General features: G+C 38.5%; 1 protein-coding gene across 1 annotated transcript in view; it reads left to right on the top strand.

Annotated features, from left to right (window-relative positions):
- The window catches only part of OVCH1 (ovochymase 1), an 84,626-nt gene that overhangs the window by 44,646 nt on the left and 25,514 nt on the right, over positions 1-14,466 (top strand). Inside the window, exons 19-24 of the mRNA XM_047066339.1 lie at positions 1,095-1,251; positions 1,585-1,680; positions 5,501-5,725; positions 10,667-10,792; positions 11,997-12,132; positions 13,162-13,301. Of these exons, the coding sequence (XP_046922295.1) occupies positions 1,095-1,251; positions 1,585-1,680; positions 5,501-5,725; positions 10,667-10,792; positions 11,997-12,132; positions 13,162-13,301 (880 nt within the window). The remainder of the gene's footprint in view (positions 1-1,094; positions 1,252-1,584; positions 1,681-5,500; positions 5,726-10,666; positions 10,793-11,996; positions 12,133-13,161; positions 13,302-14,466) is intronic.

Raw genomic sequence — 14,466 nt, 5'->3', positions numbered from 1 at the left:
GTTATATATGACCTTTATTATGTTGAGATATGCTCTATCTATACCTAATTTGTTGAGGGTTTTTAGCATGAAAGGATGTTGCATTTTGTCAAATACATTGTCTGTACTATTGGGATAGTAATATGATTTTAAAACTTTCATTCAATGTGGTGTATCATAGTCATTGATTTGTGTATGTTGAACTATCCTTGCATCACTGGAATAAATCCCATTTGGTCATGGTGTATGAGTCTTTTAATATGCTGTGGAATTCAGTTTGCTAGTATTTTATTGAGGATTTTTGCTTTTATGTTCATCAGGGATATTGACCTTTAGTTTTCTTCTCTTGTAATGTCCTTATCTGGGATTGGTATCAGGGTAATTCTAACTGCATGAAATGAGTTTTAGAGTGTTCCCTCCTCTTCAGTTTTTGGGAAGAGTTTGAAGATTGAAGTTAATTGTTCTTCTTTTTTAAAAGTTTATTTATTTTGAGAGAGACAGAGACAGTGCGAGTATGGGAGGGGCAGAGAGTAAGAGAGAATCCCAAGGAGGCTCTGCGCTGCAGTACAGAGCTTGACACGAGGCCAGACCTCATGAAACCATGGGATCATGACCTGAGCCAAATACCAAGTCAGACACTTAACCAACTGAGCCACCCAGGCACTCTTGAAGTTAATTCTTCTTTAAATGTTTAGTAGATTCACCACTGAAGTCATCTGGTCCTGAGCTTTACTTCTGTTGGAATGTTTTTGATTAGTGATTCAATCTCCTTGCTCATATTGGTCTATTCTGATTTTTCTAATTCCTCATGATTTGGTCTTCGTAGTTTGTATGTTTGTAGGAATTAATCTACTTGTTCCAGGTTATCCAATTTCTTGGTGTATAGCTATTCATAGTAGTCTTATAATTCTTTGTATTTCTGTGGTATCAGTTGTAATATCTCCTCTCATTTGTGATTTTGAGTTTACTCTAAGGTATACAAATTGACAAAGTATTAATATTTTTAAATTAAAGAAATGTGTTAGCAATAAATTATTGGCTATTCCGGTTCCAAAATTGAATGCAGGAACTCTGATTAAAGCAGTTTTCTAGAACACATTTTCTTGGCGTTTCAGGGAGACTCTGGTGGGCCATTAGTATGTCGACATGATAAAGGTCCCTTTGTCCTGTATGGTATTGTCAGCTGGGGAGCTGGCTGTGCCCAAACAAGGAAACCAGATGTATTTGCCAGGGTGAGTGTCTTCTTGGACTGGATCCAATCCAAAATCAAAGGTAAATATTTTTCAGATATTATGGAAATATTTCCTCTTTCTTTAGAGTGGGTTTGCGAGAAGGATGAGTGTGGTAGAAATCAGTGTGATGAAAGAAAAAAACCCAAAAAGTAGTATTTCATTTATTTTAGTTTCTAAAACATGTAAAATGCACATTAAAATTCTGTGTGAATACATTCTCCTTGGGCAGAGTGATAGTAAAAGTGACTTTTCCTGAGGCAGCTTTAATCCTAGGTTTGCATTTCTCTTTTGACAGAAGCTATTTTACCATAGGTATATTTTGTTTCCAGGCTTTCATATTTATTTCTTTTTAACATGTTCTCTCCAGGTACAGGTCCTGCTTCACTTCGGATAAATAATGAAAGAAAAACCTTAACAAGACAACAGTTGCCACCACCCACACCTTCAATAGACAATGAGTCTGGACCAGGTAATAGATGTTTATCTTAGCCTATTATGCAGCTAGTAAGAATTTCGCAAAAAATATTGCATGTCTGGGTTTACTAATTTTCTTTGGAACAGGATAAGCCCTGTGTTTTCATTCTGGATGGTAGTTTAAGCTGAATGAGAGGCGTGTTGTTACTATGACCGTCTGGGTTTCTTCTCTACCCCACAGATAACAGCTGTTGCAGGTTAAAAAAAAGATATTGTGGCTTTGAACGAGTGCTTGAATTTTGGAGACATGCAGAGAAGTATTCTGACCTCTGATCTATTTATTTCTTCATAAACAAAGGTCCTTAGATTTTCAGGTATCTTGCTAGGTGAAGACTCTGGATATGAGATAACCACAGCCAGCATCAGTGTCAGTCACTCTTAATTTTCCCACAGTTGTCAGTGTCTGTTTGCTAATGGGATTTATATTTTTAGTTAAAATCAAACTGCAGCTGGAGAATTAGGAGTCTGTAATAGAGTTGTAGGGAGCTGAAAGTTCTATGATACCATCATCCATGGTTTCCAGGTGGTCACAGTCTCTTCTTTCTCACCCATCTCTGCCTCCATCCACCCAACATGGAGTCAACCCCAGTAGAGAACTAGGAAGAGGTGGAGAAGACTGAAAAGGATACAAGAGAGGGAGGGATAGCTGGAGTGATGACCTTCAGGAGGAGAAAGGAGATGAGATCTGGTGCTCAGCAGGGGAGGTTGGCCTCAGGAGTAAAGTGTAGTTCACCCATAGCTGCCGAATGGAAGGCAGAATACTTATGCTGGTGTGGGTACACGTGGCAGGACAGGAGCTTCTGGCAGTTTTCTAATTGCTTCTATGTTCTTAGAAGACAAAACAGGGTTATGGAAGATGGTTTGAGGGGTTTTCAGGGGAAAAAAGGGGAAGTATGAAAATAGTTCTCTTAAAAAGTGACAAAGTACGTGGACTAGGAGAATGTAGTAGGATTGCTAGGAAACATAAAAGCTTCTGAGATTAACAATCATGAATTTAGGGGAAACTAGCCAGTTAGCTCAATTGTATGTTTTCTTCCAGAGACACAGAGGGTTAGCACATAGGTGCAGAACAGGTAGAGAGTAGACTCAATTCAGAGCGGATTTTCCCAAGTGTATAAGTGGGTATGCAAGTGTATAAGGGAATTGAACGCATGTAGGAGGAAGGGATTAAAATGATATGTTGTTGGAATTTATACTAGGACAAGAGTGAATGAGGGTGAGAGATGAAATAGGGACAAAGAAAAGGTGGTTGGGTAGATGAATTGCAAGTCTCAAAAGATGGAAGGAGTGCTGGAAGTTGCTGAGAAGATAGAAGGTTGTGGATGGAGAAGGCAGTGCTTGAAATCGAGATTAGAGAAGGCTTGGAATTATTGCTGGGTACTGGGTCTCTAGGGGCTGACCACTGGGGTGTATAGCTGAGGTTGGGTGGAGAACAAGATCATTGGAAGAAGTTGAAAAATTGAGAAGCTTCAGTGCTCGACTCATCATCAGTATGGCTATTGAACTCAGCAAGATTTATGGCAGGAATAGCAGTGGAGAAAATGACTGCTAAAATCTTCTAGGAGTAAGGCGGAGTAACCAGCTGTGGGTGGTACAGTCTGACAAGACGAGGATCAGAGTCCTATGTAGATTAAAAGTCAATCTGGAATTGGGGTTGAGATGGAGAGCAGACTTAGGTCCAAGATCCTAAAACCTAATGATTTCGATGGTTTGAGTTAAATGAACAGTGTTAATCAGTGCCTAAGTGAACACATGTCAAGCACTTAGAACAGAGATGGCATGACGAATTTTAACAGTCAACAAATGGTGGCCATTGTGACCAACCAATGTATTTGTTGAACTGTTCCACATAGGCTATTAGAAAGTGAACATTGTTGGGGCGCTTGGCTGGCTTAGTTGGTAGAGCACACAACTCTTGATCTCAGTGCTATGAGCTTGAGCCCCACAATGGATGTAGAGATTACTTAAAATCTTTAAAAAAACAATATGTTAAAATGTAGCAAAGATGTTTCCCATTTGTAGATATTCAGAAATACATATGCATGTTATTGGAAGTTTTACATATGGCAAGTTATTGTTTTGTTTTAATTCTGTGAGTATTCTATGAGACAAATGTTTGGACTATCCTATCTTTAACATCACCCACTCCCACCACTTGCTTTTTACACAAGGGAGTTGTTAGCCCATTTATAAATTTTTTTTTTCAACGTTTATTTATTTTTGGGACAGAGAGAGACAGAGCATGAACGGGGGAGGGGCAGAGAGAGAGGGAGACACAGCATCGGAAACAGGCTCCAGGCTCTGAGCCATCAGCCCAGAGCCTGACGCGGGGCTCGAACTCAGGGACCGCGAGATCGTGACCTGGCTGAAGTCGGACGCTTAACCGACTGCGCCACCCAGGCGCCCCTGTTAGCCCATTTATAAAAAGAAGTGACTGATTGGGAATTCATGACATTATATGATTTGATTCCTTTTCCAGGCATATTTGTCATAGAGGATTCATGGGGACAAGAAAAATGATTGAAAGACATGTTGGGGCCAGATTCTGAAAGACAGTGCAAGCTGTAAAATTTTAGTTGCTTTGAGAAAGGAAAGAACTTAATTCTTTTGTTTCATACACTATCTTGGATTTGAAGGCATGATGAGGAAAAGATTAGAGACCAGGAAATCAGTTAGGTTACTCTTAAATCAGAGTAGATCTATAAATATCTAAATTATATCATAGTAGCCATATAAATGAAAAGGAGAATTTGCAAAGAAATAACAGGGGACTAGGCAATTGACTAGAATCTTGAATTCTTGTAGCATTTCATTTCCCTTCTTGAATTTCTGTCATTCTTCATTTCTACTATTCATAAAAGTATATTTATGTATATCACCTCAGTTAGGTTAATTTCTCTAGGGAAAAGCATATATAATAATGCATGTACTAATTAATATTCATACATTAAAATGTGTTTATTTGAATACAGAGCATTTCAGTTTGTAGTTGCTCAGAGGATTTTTGTCAAGGGAATAGACAAAGGGGAAAAAGGAAAAGTCAAGGGTGTAACCTGAAGAAGCAGCAGCCGATTGCAGCATCAGGGGGCCAAGTGTATCCCTGGAGATCCAAAGGTGCCCTTCGACTTCAGAGCAAATTGAAGAAGTGAGAGACATTCAAATGTAGTCAGCTAATCCTCTTTTTTTTTTTTTTTTATCTCAGTCACAAATTCTATGAATGTAATCATTTGTCCTAGCAAGATTAATGCCTAGTGAGGGGATGCCTGGATGGCTCAGTTGGTTAAGTGGCCAACTTCATCTCAGGTCATGATCTCACAGTTAATGAGTTTGAGTCCCGTGTTGGGTTCTGCATTTGGAGCCTGCTTCGGATTCAGTGTCTCCCTCTCTCTCTCTGCCCCTCCCCTGCTCACATTCTCTATCTGTCTCTCTCTCAAATAAACATTTAAAAATGTAAAAAAGAAGAGATTAATGCTCAGTGAAATTAGTGAAGCTTTAGGAACAGACCTTCAGTTGCATCTCAAAAAGAAATGAAAACTTGGTAGAAGTAGAGTGCATATCCATTGTGCATCTTCTAAGGCATTTAAAAGATTCAGTGAAAAAAAATTTTGAATAGTAATGATTTGAATTCTACTCTTACAATCTCATTTCAAGAAAATAGAACACATTAAATGGGATGATAATTTTTATCCAAGGACATGTAACAGAGTAATAAAGTTTTAATTTTCTTCTTGCAAGCCTACATTTTTTGTTTGTGATAAAACCTCACTTTGCTTTGTTTATGTTGGTCCCTGGTGTCTGTGTGCTCTGAATTGTAGGTTGTTATTCTGAAGTGGAGCTAGAAGAGCCCAGAGGCTTTTTTTCAACTCCAAGATATCCACTGGATTATAGAGGAAAACTGGAATGTTCCTGGGTGCTCAGAATTTCACCTAGCAGTATGGCAAAAATGACGGTTGAATATCTGTCACTCCCTGGGTCTCCAATATGTCCAGATTCAGTTATGACTATTTATGAAGAAAGCCACAGTAAGAGAAGGGTGTCAGGTAATCCTTACTAGCATTTAAACTTTGTGCTGGAGCCTTTTCTATATAGGCAGCTTACAATCAAGACACCAAGCTTGGCTTGGGTAACAATACCACCAAAATGTTGATGATATTTGTAATAGGCATGCCTTTTTTTTCAGGCACACTTAATATTATTCATATTGTTATAAAGTCAAAACTTGACTTCACAAAACAGGTATACTAGGGGTTGAGTGTGAGTATGTGGCTGTGTGTGCATTCAACAAGAAAAAAAATAAGAGCTCAACTTCTTCAAATATACCAGAACCATGCAAGAATTCCAGAAATGTATATGATAGAGGAAGAGTTAAGATGGTTAAAAATCAGATGGGGTAGGTGTTAGATGTCAAAATAAAGCAAAATATATTAAAGCCCTTTCTTTATTTTTAATGTTGATTTATTTATTTTGAGAGAGAGAACATGAGGGGGAGGAGGAGCAGAATGAGAGAGAGAGAGAGAGAGAGAGAGAGAGAGAGAGAGAGAGAACGAGAACACACCTTAAGCAGGCTCTGCGCTCAGCACAGAGCCCGACATGGGGCTCGATCCCACAAACTGTAAGATCATGACCTGACCCAGAATCAAGATTTGGACTCCCAACCAACTGAGCCACCCAGATGCCCCTAATCTGGCAGAATTAAAAATATTTGCTAATAACACACCAGCTGTCATTGCATTTCATGTATAGGCAAACCTGTTTTGCTCAACAGAACAAAGTTGTTACCTCTTGTCTGTGTAGGTGTGGTAGGCTCTTTGGCTCTTAGTCAAGAGGGAGACGGGAAGGTGCTGGAAGTAATTTGGTTGATGGGGAAGACTGGGAAGAAAATAAGTGTATGCTGTTGTGAGTAGGTATGGTACTCACACATGCCTGCACTGGATGCAGGAGTATGGGGAGGCCAAGAAAACTGCTCTGAGGGTGAGACTGTGTTCTTGAGATAGACTCCTAGATTAAATCATTGACGTAGAGGGCACAAACATTTATTAAGGAATCTTTATAAATACTATCTCATTTAGAGTGTGGAAAAAGCTATTAACTGGCCTATCCACTTTGTACATTTCTCTCCTGTGATCAGATTGCCTTCCCCATCTGCCTTGATTAAAACAGCTCAAGGTTGGGGTGCCTGGGTGGCTCAGTAGGTTAATCCTCTGACTTTTGATTTTGGCTCAGGTCATGATTTCATGGTTTATGAGTTTGAGCCCTGCATCAGGCTCTGCACTGTCAGTGTGGAGCCTGCTTGGGATATTCTCTCTCTCCCTCTCTGTCTTTGTCTCTCTTGCTCAAAATAAATAAATAAATTTAAAAAAAAAAAGCTTAAAAAAAAGGCTCAAGGTCTCTTTGTAGCTAGGATGAAATCCAAAATCCCTACCATAGCCTTACCTCCTGCTCCCCAACTTACATGATGAAGTACGCCCATTCTCGCCCCAGGGCCCTTGACCAGCTACTTCTCCTAGCAGTTTAGAGAACTCCTTATCCTGTGTCTCCCCTCAAGTCTTGACTAGAATGTCACCTTCTTAATGAGTCTTCCCTTAATTGCTGTCAATTGCATCACCTCCTACCCCAGTACCTCTTAGTACCCTCCTCAACTCTTCTTTAGCATTTACTGTCTTCTAACTATGATTTATTTTTTGTTTGTGGTTTGTGTTTTCTCTATTGAATGAGGGCTTTCTGAAGACTAAAACTTTTGTCTCACTTGAAGAATCTCCAGTGCCTCGAATAGTATGTGAGATAGAAGGCAGGGAATGAATGAGTGAAGGAATGGATGATATGTCACCTCCTCAAAAAGGACTTCTCATCTAGAGTAGCACCATTCACTCCCTTCCATAGTCATTTTCCATAGTTCTATTATGCCGATTATTTCATTTGTAGCCGTGATCTCTGAAATCCTCTTCTTTATTTACCTAGCTAAAATAAAAGCTCCAGGAAAACAAAGATCTTGCTATTTTGTCCCCTTCGGTATCATCCTAAATTAGTGTCATGCCTCCAGACTCAGCACAAGTGTATACTGCTAAATTGCTCTTCAGAAAGGCTAAATCAGTGTTCACTGCCTTTAGCAATACATGGGAGTATCTTTCACCATGCATATGTATAACTCATGTGATAATTTAGTAGGCATTTTTACCATTTTCTTATCATTAATGGAGTTTTATTTTCATATGTTGGTTAGTTATTTGCGTTTTTTACTTATTACCATCTATTTTTGAGGATTATTCTTTTTATTGGTTTATGAACACTATTATACATAGAGACATTTTTCCTTTTGTCATAAGTTACAAGTACTTATTCCTAAGATTGCCATTTGTCTTTAATTTTTATTCTATGTTGATGGAACAATTTAAAAATTTGTGTATGTGGGCACTTGGGTGTCTCAGTTGAACGTCCGACTTTGGCTCAGGTCATGATCTCATAGCTCATGACTTTAAGCCCTGCATCAGGCTCTGTGCTGACACCTTAGAGCCTGGAGCTTGCTTTGGATTCTGTGTCTCCCTCTGTCTTTGACCCTCCCCTTCTCTCTCTCTCCCTCTCTCTCTCAAAATAAATAAACATAAAAAATTTTTAAAGTTTATTTGTTTAAATCCATCTGTATATACCTTTGATCTTTGATTTACCACATAGCTTTTATTTATTTATTTATTTATTTGTTTATTTTTAAATGTTTATTTATTTATTTTGGGAGAGAGGGAGAGTGTGTGCACAAGCGGGGGAGGGGCAGAGAATGAGGGAGATAGAGAATCCCAAGCAGTCTCCACACTCCGCACTGAGCCGGACATGGGGCTCCAATTCACGAACCGTGAGATCATGACTTAAGCAGAAATCAAGAGTGGGATGCTTAACTGACTGAGCCACCCAGGCACCCCTATTTTTTTTTAAAGTATCTCCATGCCTAGTGTGGAGCCCAATGCGGTGCTTGCACTCATGACCCTGAGATCAAGACCTGAGCCAAGTGTCAGACACTTAACCAACTAATCCATCCAGACACCCCTCAGAGCTTTTATTTTTGAACATTCATTGTTCATTCTGAGTTCAGAAAAAAAAATTTAATTACAAACTTCTTTAATCCTCCTGAAATGGGTATTTTTCTCATATGATAAAGTGATACTATATCTTTTTCTTTAAGAAAAAGTTATTTTGTCTCCAACTTGTAGCAATCTCTTATACACTGGATTCTTATATAAAAAGAAACATTTTCTTGGAAAACTTACCTTTATCTTTATAACCTATTGAAAACCATGCTTGTCTTTGTTGTGGATTAACTGAGGAAACCCTATAATTTTCCTACCTAGCAGTTCTTTGATATGAAATTGTCAGTTTGAAATTTGTAGAGTAGTTCTGTGTCTTTGGGTGATAGCTAGCAGGTATTACCCCTTATTCAAGCCAGATAGTATTCTTCTGTCTGTAAAATGCTATCTTTTTCCCTGTGGGAGCCAGCAACTCACTCATTCCAGAGCTGCATTGATCTCTACTTGCTACAAATAAGTATTTGATCATTCTTCAAATAGTATTTCAACATCGTTTACCCTAACCTGTTATGCCATCTAATGTTTTCTGTTCTTTGCTTCTTCTCGGATATAATCTCTTCCCTCTCTTGCTCCACAAATACTTGTGAAGAGAGTCTAGCAAGGACCAGAGACCAACTTTTCTTGGTAGTGAGGTTCAGTAGTGAGAAATATGGACAAAAAGAAAAACAAAACAAAAATCCCTGCCCTTTTCAAACTTATATTCTAATGGGGAGTAGACACATAATAATAAAATAAAATATGTATTAAGTAGACAAGCTAGGGGGAATATGAAATGGAAAGAAAGAGAAGAATCTGGGACGTTGGTACCATACAGTTGTCTGTAGTGTACCCAGAAAATGTCTGTCTGACTTTTAAACAAGCATGATAGAATGATACTAACCTATTCTTAATATAGATGAGTTTGATCCTAAGAAACCCAGGTTCTTTTCACACTGTTTTAAAATGTTTATTTTTTTGTTACAGAGACAGAGAGAGACAGAGAGAGACAGAGACACAGAGAGAGAGCAAGAGGGGCAGGGGCAGAGAGAGAGAAAACAGGCTCTGAAGCAGGCTCCATGTGCTGACTGCAAAGAGCCCAATGCCAGGCTCGAACTCACGAACCATGAGATCATGACCTGAGCTGAAGTTGGATGCTTCACCAACTGAGCCACCCACATGTCCCCACACCTTCCTTAATCAGCCCTCTGAATTGTTCTGGAATTATAATTTTCCCTTACATCTTAGACTCAGGTTCTCAAACTAAAGCCATCAAAAGATTAACTATAGAGAAAGAATACATTTTCAGGTAGAAAGTTTTCCATCATGGATCTCTGATAGTGAGATATTTTTATAAGAAGATTACTTTGCTAGAAGAAACATGGCATATCAGTGTCATTTTAAAGATGAAGTAATTTACTCCCTGCTGTCCTTTAAGGGAGCAGTATGACCTAGCAGACTATGTTGGATACTGGATTGATGGTCCTGGGTTTAGATCCTGACTCCCCACCATACCAGTCTGACTCTGGGTGAGTCACTTGAGTTCTGGAGCCCTGTTTGCTCATTTTGTTGAGTGGAATAAATTCCTAATTCATTGATAACTAGTAGATAAGTCCTGGGGATCCAATGCATAGTATAGTGAATATAGTCAATATTTGTAGTATAATCATCAAACTTGCTGAGGGACTAGATCTTAATTATTTTCACTACAAAAAAGAAATGGTAATTATGAGAGGTGATAGAGACTATCACTATAATGGCAGACATATTACAATATATAAATGTATCAAATCAGCATGTTGTACACTCTAAATTTACACAATGTTACATGTCAAATATTTCATGAATAAATCCTCTATTTCTCTTAAAATAGAGAAACTGCTAAAAATTTTATTTCTTGTGTTTTACTAGATTTGATTTTTTTTTAACTAGGTGAATTATGTGGAAGAGGGCTTTACCCGATGATTTTCATGAGCTCTGGACCACTGGTGAGGGTGACATTTCGTTCCCTTGTGCAAGGTGCTTTGGGCATAAGTTATATTGTCTTTAGAGTCCAAGGTAGGCTTGGTCATTTTATAAACTTAAAAAGTTAAAAATCAGTGTTTTTCTTTTTAGGAATATTTCAAAGCATATATTGTTTCATAAGAGATGGTGTTTCTGTGGGGAGTTTGTGTTTGAAAGAAAAATCTCTTTAAGTCATCTGAGATTGGTGCAGATTCAAAAGAGAAACTGCTCAGGGGATAACTTCATTGACTTGTAAATCATCCAGAATTATGATTTCTGGATGTGGCTAAGATATGTTCATTTCAAGACGACATTTTTTACTGTGATGTGATTTTATGCCACAGAGGGCCTTTTCTGTTGATCAGAAGGTTAGGGTTCTAACTCTTAGTTGGTTGATTATCTATGGATAATTTATTATCTCTGTATCAGTTTTCTTTATAGTAATATAATAAAAGGTCAGAATGAGTTTCTAAGGTAAACTACACAAACATGAAATGCTAGCAATATAAATGTAAATGCTATGCAATTCAGAGTTATTAGATTGCATTTTAGAACAAGTAATTAATAAAGCTTTTTGACTCTTGATAACTATAGGTGACTGCAAGCTATTGGCACCAAAAAGTATTGCGCCTTTTCTCATTGGCACCAAAAAGTATTGCAGAGGTAGATTTGGGGAAAAAGTTCAATAAGGAATAAAGAAGAGTGTACATATCATGTGAAAGAGTTTTCCTAAAAGACTTTATTAAGAATGTTGCTTTTGGGGTGCCTGGGTGGCTCAGTAGGTTGAGCATCCGACTTCAGCTCAGGGCATGATCTCACAGTTCATGAGTTTGAGCCCTGCGTTGGACAGTGTGCTGACAGCTTAGAGCCTGGAGCCTGCTTCAGATCCTGTGTCTGCTCTCTCTCTGCCCCTCCCCCGCTCATGCTCACTTGCTCTCTCTCTCTCTCTCTCTCTCTCTCTCTCTCTCAGTAAATAAGTAAATAAACATTAAAGAAAAATAATGTTGCTTTTAGTTGGAACTGTGCAGAGAGCTAGCATTATTTATAGTTTTTCCACGTTATCTTTCATTGACTTAAGTCTACCCCAAGGATAATTTCAAGAAAAGTGCTGCTCTCTGATGGAGACTTTTCAGTGAGGCTAACCACTTCCTGTTAACTTTTTTCTAAAACTGAGAGAAAAAGTGACTGATCTGAAATGGCATATAATAAGCCTCTCAAAAATTAATTTTATTTTCATGGCCTTTTTAAAAATATTTAGGTCCAATAGGCCGTAAAACTCCCAAACTTCTCCAAAGTTCAAACCGAGAACATGTGGCCACTTATGAGGATGTTATTCTGACTGAACCAGGAGGAATCATACAGATCCCAAGATACTCTCACAGAACCACTATGAGGTGAGGAAGGGATGCTTATTATGTTGAAGGAATGACCACTTGACAAACTGCAACACTTGCTTAATCATATTTTCCACCTCCTCTCCTTGAAGAATAGCCTTTGAAGTAATCCCTGCTCTAAGGCCTTCAGCATATAAAAACTGAGCATAAGATTATCCCTATACAAAAACTGAGTGTAAGATGATCCCTGTTGATAAATTGTGCACTTTGTCAAAAGAAGGGATCGTTTATTAGGTAAAGTGGAAAGTCACATCTCTGTCAAAGAGTTTTGGAGATTGAGATAATGTACATAAAATCTTCTAGAACATATTAGGTACTCAATAAATGATTTTTTTTTTAATTTTTTTTTTCAACGTTTATTTATTTTTGGGACAGAGAGAGACAGAGCATGAACGGGGGAGGGGCAGAGAGAGAGGGAGACACAGCATCGGAAACAGGCTCCAGGCTCTGAGCCATCAGCCCAGAGCCCGACGCGGGGCTCGAACCCACGGACCGCGAGATCGTGACCTGGCTGAAGTCGGACGCTTAACCGACTGCGCCACCCAGGCGCCCCAATAAATGATTCTTAAATTGCCAAAATAGAGAACTTTCCTTGAATTAAACAAGAGAATAAATTTAAAGTGTGATGTGAGGGGTGAAGATTGGTATAATATCAATCCTAAGTAAATTTATGTGATTTAGGGGAGTTTGGGGCAAATTCAGGCAAAAGTAGATCCTTAACTCACAGATTACCAATTAGAATTTAGAGGAGTACATGTGATTGACCAACCATTTGCCATGATGGGTGAACTTAACGCTTTTGATAAATTAGATATTAGAAATATTTTTTAATTGTTACAGTTTACAGTAAAAATCTTTCTTTCACCCATGCACAAAGATTGAGTTAGTAACAATGATACGTAAAATTCTGAACAAAGTAAATAACAGTATGTGCCATTTGGAAATCATTGCTGACTTTATTTTATCAAAGTAAATAACAGTGTGTTTCATTTGGAAATCATTCCTGACTTTCTTTTATCTGTGCCACAGTTGCCACTGGAAGTTATTAGCCCCTTTAGATCACATCATTCGCCTTGATATTATCAACTTCCAGATGAAGTCGACACCCTTGGCCTGTCAGGGTCATATATGGGTTTATGAAGGATTTGGATCAGGCAAAAAATTAATAGGTAACTAATGTCCCATGAAGAACTGTGTTCTTGATTTTTTATGAAATATTCTCATATTGTTTTGTATTCAGTGTGACTTACAGATGATGTTAATTATGTAGTATTGAAATAGCCTTAGTATTTTTTAGATTTGTAATTGAGATTAAGCTAACGCTCAGATGGAGTTAAAAACAAAACCCAACTATATGCTGCTTACCTGGGTCATACCTAGATTAAATTTGCCCAGAAGTACTGAAAATAAGGGATGGATAGATAAAGGAGTTTTAGGCAATTGAAACACAAGAAAATTAAAACTGTAATATTAATCAGGCAAACTAATTTCCACCAGAAAAGGCATTAAGTGGGTTTATCAATTAGATAGTAGCTGGAAACCTCATTACAGTGACTTAAATTTATTTTTCTGAAAGACATATCCAGAGTTTTGTAGATGTACTGCTAATTCAGCCGTGCAACTCTGTCAAGACTAAGGTTAGGGCAGTTCTCTTGGCCATTCCCTAATGGTCCCATAATGGCTATTTCAGTTCTCGCCATTACATAGAGAAAAAAGGAAGGGACACAGAGAAGGAGTGTCACCATTGAGAAAACAAACACATTTCCAAGAACCCTGTGGCAGATTTAAGCCTCTCTGGCCAGATTTGTCACATAGCCACACCCAGCTGAGAGATGACTAGAGACAAGGGGAATAAAATGGGACTTCAATTGGCTGACCAGCCTTCCCCTATGTGATGTGATGTAGCAGTCCAGATGGAAATGTGATAGCGCTGTATCCAGGTCTCACTTCTACCTCATAGTAAATGATTTGGGGGGCGTTCCCAAAGCTTTCTCAGACTCTGTTTCTTGAATTGTGACAAGAGAATAATAATAACTGCCTTGGCTCTTCAGGTAATTTACAGTTTACCCCCCAGTGTCACTACCACCACACACATACATGTGTGCTATACCCCCCACTGTCATTACCACCGATTTACTTAGGCATACCTATGCCTGATGAAACCAGCTGACTGCCGACAGGAAGAGGAGGTGTGGCATGTTGCTGGCCTTTGACTCCCTAAGAAAGGCCCAGATGCCAGTGTTCCTCTCTCCCTAGGTAGGATCTTGCCAGAATTGATAAAACAGCCAATTGCTAATACACTGTCCTTTTCTTCTTTGAACTTATGTTACCATC

This window comes from Lynx rufus, unplaced genomic scaffold (genome assembly GCF_022079265.1).
Source record: "Lynx rufus isolate CCGP_SWC_20201006 ecotype Redwood Valley unplaced genomic scaffold, mLynRuf1.p SCAF_7, whole genome shotgun sequence".
In the NCBI taxonomy this organism is placed as follows: domain Eukaryota; kingdom Metazoa; phylum Chordata; class Mammalia; order Carnivora; family Felidae; genus Lynx; species Lynx rufus.
This window is presented reverse-complemented; position numbering and strand designations above follow the sequence as displayed.